The following is an 8,244-nucleotide window of genomic DNA, read 5'->3' on the forward strand; positions in this document are numbered from 1 at the left end:
GCACCAACAGCTGAGCTAAACCACCAGCTAAGGGTTCTTAGTAACAAACACTTCGTGCCACTGCACACTCCTGGTGGGCTGTTCTGTAGAACCCAGCAGTGCTTGTTTCATTTGTGATCAAGCAGCTGCAGCTTCACCTTTGCACCTTGAATATGGAGTAGAAAATACAGCGTTGGTCTTACAGCTGTGACATCAGTTGTCTTCAGTAAATGCACTCCAAGGTGCATGAGAAAACAGGAGGTATTTATTCCAGTACTTCTGAGCATGTGACATTTTCTCAGCCCTCTGGATCTGTGATAAATAGCCATGTTTTTTTAACAGTTTCTCTCAGCAAATACCTGTCCTTTGTCAAGTAAGGTTGTCTTATAACAGTATTTCAGGATGTGCATGCATGTAGATAATGTATTTTTAGATTGATGTATGCTGTTATTTAATACAAAAATTAAAGGAAAGGAAGTATATGCAGCTTCCTGTATTGGCAACAGAACAAAGAAACTTATTATTAATGTTTGGCAGTCAGTTTGCTTTTCAGATGTGTGCCATGTGTGTGAAAGATCAACTGTGTCTGTACAGGCTTGTATTGTAGGTAGTTGGTACATCTGCATGTATATTTATGTAAAACACGGCACCAGATCACTTACTGAACTGTAATGGGAAAAAAACATGACAGTAGAATTTTTAAAACTCTCTCCACTCAGGTGTGTGACAAAGAGTGGCACCACTACGTCGTGAATGTTGAATTTCCTGCAGTGTCTCTCTACGTGGATGGTGTTTCCTATGATCCTTTCCCAGTCACTGAGGATTACCCACTGCACCCTTCCAAGATAGAAACACAGCTGGTGGTAGGAGCATGTTGGCAAGGTAACTATTTACAGTTGTTAATATTTCTAATTAACTTCTTAAAACGAAATCTTTGTGGTTATCTAGAAGTACCCAGCAGATGATCTCAGTGCATGAAGTGTAACTTGTTTTGCCTCTTGCAGATGGGTTTTGCTCCAAGCTGGTATCACTTATTTCCTCTGAGTCATTTTTTCCATGAGTGCTTGTTTGTTTTCTCCTTGGCCACAGGTGTGTGAAATACAAGGCTGCTCACCAGCCTGTGTTCCATCAGTGTGATTTTTGTGGTGGCCACGGGAATACTGATAGCTTATTTTTAATAATAGTTGGAGCAATAGCTCATGTACTTCAGATTACCAAGCAGAACACTTCATTTCAAGTAGGTTGAAAAGCATCTTGTAGGAAAAGTGTTCTTGTCAATGGAAGCCTGAGCAGCAGACAGCTCTGCAGAGCAGCACAGCAGTGCTGTCTCCTGGGTGTTTCACCATTTGTGCTTATAAAAATAGACATCTGCTTTATTGTCTGCTCTGTTCAGGCTGTTCTAAGTTGTAGATACAGCTCCTCTCCAAGGAGAAAGATTTTATCCTTTTGGAGAAGTTCTTTTAACATTTCTTTTAAAAATTTAAAAGCCATTTTTCATCTTTGGTGCTTCCAGTTGATAAATTGACTGCTTAAAACGTGATTTCTATTATTGATTAAGAAATCTGTGTTGATAATGGCTTCTTTTGATCAGCTTTCAATACATCTTGGTGATTTGCTCTATTAGTCTGGATCTCACCTTAATTTCCCCTCAGATGGAGCCAGTTGTTAGACTTGTGTCACTGAAGGTGGTTTGTGTGAGGTTTCCTCTCTTGGTTCAGGTGTTCTGCAGCTCTGCTGGTGTCCCTGTGTGGTGCCAGGACTGTCCCTGTAGCAGCACACTGCTGTGTCTTCCCTGCACTGCAGCTCTCGGTGTTTCCAAGAACTCAGAACCCTTGAGGAGCTGGGGCCAATATAAGCAAATTTTGGGGGATGTTCTGCTTTGTGTTTTCTGGGATTAGAGAGTTTGCCAAATTGTAATTGCTTGGTCCTTTCCCTATTGTCCTATTCTTTCTCTTGCTTTTCTACAGAATATACAGGAAATGAAAATGACAATGAAACTGTGCCCGAGACCTCTGCAGGTTGCTGGAGTTTTTTCCCTACTGTTTTATTTCATTTTTAAGCCAAGACATTGCTTCATCTCACACACAGCATGAAATGCAGGCATTGCATTTGGGCCATTGACCTTCACATAATCCTCTCCTAGGCTGTGTCTTCATTGTGCTTCTTTTTGCAGAGCATCATCAGCTGACTTCTGCTTGGTTTTGGGTTGTTTTTTTTTTTGTTTGTTTGTTTTGGGTATTTTTTGGTTGCATCCAAATGTACCTCCATGTACAAACCTGCAACTGTTGAGATTGCACTGAAGCGGTGAAAAAAAGTTGCTGATGTAAAATATCAGCTATAAACTCTTTCATCCAGTTTTGTTAAAGCATAAACACACATCATCCTATATAAATGTATGCATTTATGCATGTAGGTATGTGTCTTTATGATAGAATTTATTCAGTGGGAAGGATCTGTGGAACTCAGGTTCCCTTTGCTCTTCTCTCAGAACAAGACTAATTTAATATTTAGATCAGGCTGCTCATAAAGACAGACCTGTAATTTACAGGGGACACTCAGTGAGATATTTATATAAAATTCTAATTATGGTGAATGGGCAGAAAAGCTTTGGCTCCCAGCTATATCAGATTGGCTACAGGGTTATTTCCTCATAACAAATTTTAGTGATAGTTCAGTTGGTTTTGTGTCTTGAGATGTTTTAAAAATTAGCATATACTTTTAAAAGTGAATTCAAGATATGTGCCCTTCCTGTAAAGTCTAAGAATTGCTGGAATAGTCTGGATTTAAATGGCAAGAGGTTTCTACCTGAGCATCACCTTTTAATTTGGCCAGGAGGGAGCAGGGTGTCCAGAAGCTGAAGCCATATGAAAATTGTATAATTTGTAACAGGATGTTTCACCACTGAATATTTGAATTGTATCAAAGATCCTTTATCACTGAGAACTTTTAAAACAAGCTCAGACATCTTTCTAAAATCAGGTTGCTTAGTAAGTAATGGGCTTGAAATGCAGATTTCCAGGTGGTGTTTTGTGGCCCCAGGATTTAGCAAGATGCACTAGATAATCATTGGGACATCATCTTCAAAAACACTAAGGAATAAAGGCCTTGTTAGGCTGCCCTTATCAGACTGAACTCAGATATCTAAAAATGAGTTCCCTGGGTTTAAACTGCTCACTTGAATGTGCAGAGAGAAGATGGCACCTTTAGAGGGGCAGGTGACTCTTGGACACCTGTCTCACAATGGGCTGAATGACTTTACAGAGTTCCTTGGCACCCTTGGAGCAGGGAGAAGCTGTAGTTTGGGGGAGATCCCTCACACCTGCAGGGATGCTGTGCTGTGTCCTGAGGAGAGGGAGGTGTTACCTCAGCAGGAAAATTCAGCTTTCATGGCTCATCCCATTGGTTCTGTGTTTGATTTCTGAGCACCACGTCGCTGTATGGGGCTTCTTTTGAAATGCTTGCCATGGAGCAGTCAGTTCCAGGTGGCCACAGCTGCCTGAGGGCCACGTGCATGGTGAACTGGTTAATTCTTTATTTATGCCTGACCATAATCACAAGGTTAACCCCCAGAATGGATGAAAACTAACCTGCATGTGTATAATACTGTGTGTATCAGCTGGCATACTTGTTATTCTACAAAAGGCAAAATGAATCAAAACAAGTGAAGGCTTTTCCTCCCTCATTTTTTGAAGGTGGTGAACTGCACATGGCTCAGTTTTTCCGAGGCAATCTGGCAGGGTTGATGATTCGTTCTGGAAAACTGGAGAACAAGAAGGTCATTGATTGCCTGTACACCTGCAAAGAGGGGCTGGATCTGCAGATGGCTGATGGTGTTGGCAAAGGTGTGAAGGTAAATTTGCATATAAACAAAAGGAAACCTGTGTCTTCCTTCCCTGATAAGAGTGACAAGTTTTACTGGCAGAGTTAACAGGGTATCCCAAATATAACAAGGTCATCTCTTGTGGCATTTTGCATTCATATTATATAAAACTAGGAAATTTTTCTTGTATAAACGTGGTCTTAGGAATGAAAGTTACTTTGCTGTCTTTTAAGTCTTGAAGAGACACTCCATATTTGTAAGCCTCTGTTTTACCAGCTGTGCAGATTGTCTAATAAGAGATCTTTAACAAGCAGCTTCAGAAAATGAGATTATGTGGCTTTTTCAGTGGCAAGGTTGTGTGAACTAAATTTAAAGAGCTAAATTTCTGCTTTATGTTAGCTGTGTCTCTTCTGTCTTACTAGAACCAGAACTATGGTATGTGCTTGGATTTTTTCTTAAAGAATGAAACCCAAAATACATTCCACTGGGACAAGGCAGTGAGTGGGGAGTTCAGAGTGTGCCACAAGGCTGGCAAATAATGAGCCTGTTGCTTTGAATATGGATGTAATTATCCTGCATTACCAGTGCTGAACTCCAGTCTGAGCTGCCACATCATGTCACTGGGTGTTCTCTTATGGTTTTCTTCCCTTTTTTCAGATCCACATGAACCCGAGCCAGTCTGTGCTGAGCATAGAGGGGGATGACATTGACAGGGTTGACAAGGCCATGCAGCACATCTCGTACCTGAACTCCAGGCAGTTCCCCACCCCTGGCATTCGCAGGCTGAAGATCTCCAGCACTGTCAGGTGTGTCCTGGTGCTGGGCTGGAGCATCCCTGTGCAGGGGGGCTGGAGCCTGCTGAAACCAAGGAGTCCTGGGCTATGTGACCATCACACATTTCAATACAGCAAATGTTTTCCACACCAGCACTCTGCTTTCTGCCTGGGCATGGAGCAGGGAGTGTGTAAGATGGGGAGGGAATTACTGCCAGAGTGCTGGGAGTGTCACAGCTTCATTACAGGGGTTACCTGTGGCTCTAAGTCAAAAGGTAGAAATGAGGCCAAATGGTAACTGTAAGTAAAATTAATTGTAAGATTGCTCCCTCGGTGGCTGTTTCATACTTTCCAGAGCAGCTGATGAATTTATCTAAGACTCTTGGGTCTGAGACAGCTTTTCAAAAATTTATAAAGCAATTACTGTGTGTAATTGTGCTTCCCTCTGAAATAGCCACCTTGACTGCAAACCTGCTTCTGTCTCTCAGGTGTTTCAACGAAGAGGCCTGTGTCTCCATTCCCTCTGTGGAGGGCTATGTCATGGTCCTGCAGCCAGAGGAGCCAAAGATCAGCCTCAGTGGCATCAACCACTTTGCCCGCTCTGCCTCGGAGTTCGAGAGCTCCGAGGGCGTTTCCCTGTTCCCCGAGCTTCGAATCATCAGCACCATCACCCGGGAGGTGGAGCCGGAGGGGGATGGGGATGAGGATCCCACAGGTAACTCCCCTGCTGCCCACCCTCACCTCCCTCAGGGCTCCTGCCACAGCAGCTGTGGATTTCTCCTTTAATACAGAGTCCAGTGAGGGGAAAAAGGTGTAGATCATCTGGTCTGGGTTAACAGAAACTTAGCTGGAAATGATAATCCTCGTATCTCTTTGTTTGTATTCTGTATTTTATTTTTTAAATCATTATTTCGTGAATACCTGTTCTCATCAGGCCTTGATTTTAATATTTGTTCTGGTGTTTCTGCTTAAATCTTTGGCTTTTTCTCTGCTTTTTAGTCCAAGAGTCTCTGGTATCTGAAGAGATCATGCACAACCTGGATATGTGTGAGGTGACAGTGCTGGGAGAGGAGCTAAATCAGGAACAAGAGAGCCTGGAGATTGACATGACACGATTGCAGCAGAAAGGCATTGAGATGAGCAGTTCCAACCTGGGCATGATCATCACAGGTGGGGGTTCCTGCTGCTGCTCCTGGGAGGGTCTGAAGGGACTGACAAAGGGAGCAGTTCTGGAGAGGTGTTTTGTAACACCTTCTTCCAAATATTTCCTTTTTTTTAGAATTTCAAGCTTGGACTATCTTTAGAATTCCAATTCTGTAGAAAGCTGTGACTCTAGAAAATACAACATTCTAGAATCTTCCTTCTGTTCTTTTCTCTGTTCCAAATAGCAGGTCACCTCTGGACTGTGGAACTGCAGTTAGGCTTTGCCCCAGAAAAGGCTTGTTCCTTGCACAGATAGCCCAGTGCCTAGGAGCATGCATCATTCTTTTCTGTTGTATTAAAGTTTGCATTGAAAAGCTCCCAGAATCCCTTGAGAGACTCACTTTAGGGTTTAGGATTTTCTCCCAAAACCAGTCCAGAGGATTTCAGTGGAGCCCCACGTGTGTGTCAGTTCCCATTTCTGTACTCCTTGAAAAACTCTTTGGCCAAGCAGACTTAGGTGAAGAAAAGGAGCAATATTTCTGCAGTGAGTGAAGCTGTGCCAGCTTTGCCAGAGCAGCTGCTGGAGCTGTGTCTGTCCCCACAGGGGTGGACACCATGGCCAACTACGAGGAGGTTCTGCACCTGATCCGCTACAGGAACTGGCACTCGGCGTCCCTGTTCGACAGGAAATTCAAACTGCTCTGCTCCGAGCTCAACGGGCGCTACGTCAGCAACGAGTTCAGGGTGGAGGTGGGTGAGCCCCATTCACAGTGTCCTGAAATGGGAGTGTTTCAGGCAATGTTTTACATATAAATGTGGTTTTAGTGCTGTATTTCAGCTTGAGATACAGTCGTTGTTGTTTGTAGAAGAAATGGTGTGGCTAGTGGAGTTGTGGAGTTCAAAGGTTGCATTGAAAGCACAGATTATTAATTTAGCAAATGGAGTGAGAGTGGTGCCACCAGAGAACTGAGTGGCCTTTGTGTGCCACTTCTGGGATGCCACAGATGGATGTGCTGTTCACTGTGGCTTCGTGGTTTTCTGTGTGTGATGTGTAAATTTCTGACACTGAGGAATTATGTTAAGGCACAGAGAGGCTAAAATTGCATTTCCTCTGCAGCAGGGTACACAGGTTAATTATTATTTAGTATGCTGACATTAAATGGATGGAAGTATAGCAGAAAACAGCATTAAAGGCACTAAAATTTTAATTTTTTTCTCTTTATTTTTATCTCTTCAGAATTAAACTGTTGGGTTTCTGGAGTTTAACACTTTGTGTTTGTCTCTAGGTCAATGTTATCCACACAGCCAGCCCAGTGGAACATGCCAATCACATTGCTGCCCAGCCACAGTTCATCCACCCAGTGCATCATTCCTTTGTTGATCTCTCTGGTCACAACTTGGCAAACCCTCATCCCTTTTCAGGTCAGGATTCTCAGCCATTGAAGTTGAGCTGTTTTTTTGTGGTGTTGCAGAGTTCTTTTCCCAGAGTTTAAACCAGTGTGCTGGACTAATAAACCAGGCAGCTGCTCAGTCTTGTTCTGCTGTTGCCCAGGCAGGGAGGAGGGAGTTTTCAGAACCCGGTGAAATTCCCTCTCCTGCCAGCAGAAGAGCTTTCTGTTGGTGTGTGTGTGTTGGAAAAGGGGAGGAGACTGCAAGACCTCCAGAAAGTGAGGAACTGGGACAGAATTTCTTCTGAATGGCAGGAGGAAAGAATTGCAGTGCTATTCCTTTGATGAGTCATGGTATCTGCCCTTTCTTGTTTTAATTACATTAATTTGGCACGGGTGTAAGATGTGAGGAAGAAAAATAGGCAATTCAGAGAGAGTCTGTGTGTGGTGGAATGTGCTTTCCTTGTGTTTTCAGTCCTTCAGATTGATGTAATTACATTTAAGGAAGTGAGGTCCTGTTTTTACTTTCCTACTGACTTTTCAAGTGGCTGTAGACAAAGTGCCTTAGTGTGAAATATGTGAAGTACAGTAACACACATGAAACACCTGTAAAGCCATTTCCCCTGGCAGGTGCTGGGGAGCAGTTAGCACAGTGTAGGGTACCAATGTTGTGTTTTGTGTGGCAGTTGTCCCCAGCACAGCCACGGTGGTGATCGTGGTGTGTGTCAGCTTCCTGGTGTTCATGATCATCCTGGGCGTGTTCCGGATCCGCGCCGCGCACCAGAGAACCATGAGGGACCAGGACACGGGCAAGGAGAACGAGATGGACTGGGATGACTCTGCCTTGACCATCACTGTGAACCCCATGGAGGTAACCCTGGGCAGCTGCTGCCCTTCTCCTGCTGCACTGGGGGGGATTGGAACCAGCCTGAGCACAGGCAGAGAGAGGCTGGAGCTGGGAGTTCAGAACCAATGTGCCAAATGCCAAGAGCAGTTGTTGGGAATCTTGCAGGGGTTGGAGTTTCATGGGATTTTACAGGCAGTGTCCAGCACTAGTGTTCATCATGTGCACAGTGCCTTAAACACAGCCTGCTTTTGTCTAAACTTGCAGGAATTTATTGTCAAAACATCTGTGTTTATG

General features: G+C 43.8%; 1 protein-coding gene across 4 annotated transcripts in view; it reads left to right on the forward strand.

Moving 5' to 3' along the window:
* The window catches only part of CLSTN1 (calsyntenin 1), a 28,639-nt gene that overhangs the window by 17,764 nt on the left and 2,631 nt on the right, over nucleotides 1-8,244 (forward strand). For 2 of the 4 annotated variants that reach the window (XM_014885776.2, XM_014885775.2), the window contains 9 exons: nucleotides 699-861; nucleotides 1,947-1,997; nucleotides 3,672-3,829; nucleotides 4,457-4,605; nucleotides 5,061-5,287; nucleotides 5,572-5,742; nucleotides 6,320-6,465; nucleotides 7,002-7,137; nucleotides 7,790-7,974. In XM_014885776.2, coding sequence (XP_014741262.1) covers nucleotides 699-861; nucleotides 1,947-1,997; nucleotides 3,672-3,829; nucleotides 4,457-4,605; nucleotides 5,061-5,287; nucleotides 5,572-5,742; nucleotides 6,320-6,465; nucleotides 7,002-7,137; nucleotides 7,790-7,974 — 1,386 coding nt within the window. The remainder of the gene's footprint in view (nucleotides 1-698; nucleotides 862-1,946; nucleotides 1,998-3,671; nucleotides 3,830-4,456; nucleotides 4,606-5,060; nucleotides 5,288-5,571; nucleotides 5,743-6,319; nucleotides 6,466-7,001; nucleotides 7,138-7,789; nucleotides 7,975-8,244) is intronic. The other 2 variants (XM_014885777.2, XM_014885778.2) reach the window with 1 other exon arrangement.

This window comes from Sturnus vulgaris, chromosome 25 (assembly GCF_052056855.1).
Source record: "Sturnus vulgaris isolate bStuVul1 chromosome 25, bStuVul1.hap1, whole genome shotgun sequence".
Taxonomy (NCBI): Eukaryota; Metazoa; Chordata; class Aves; order Passeriformes; family Sturnidae; genus Sturnus; species Sturnus vulgaris.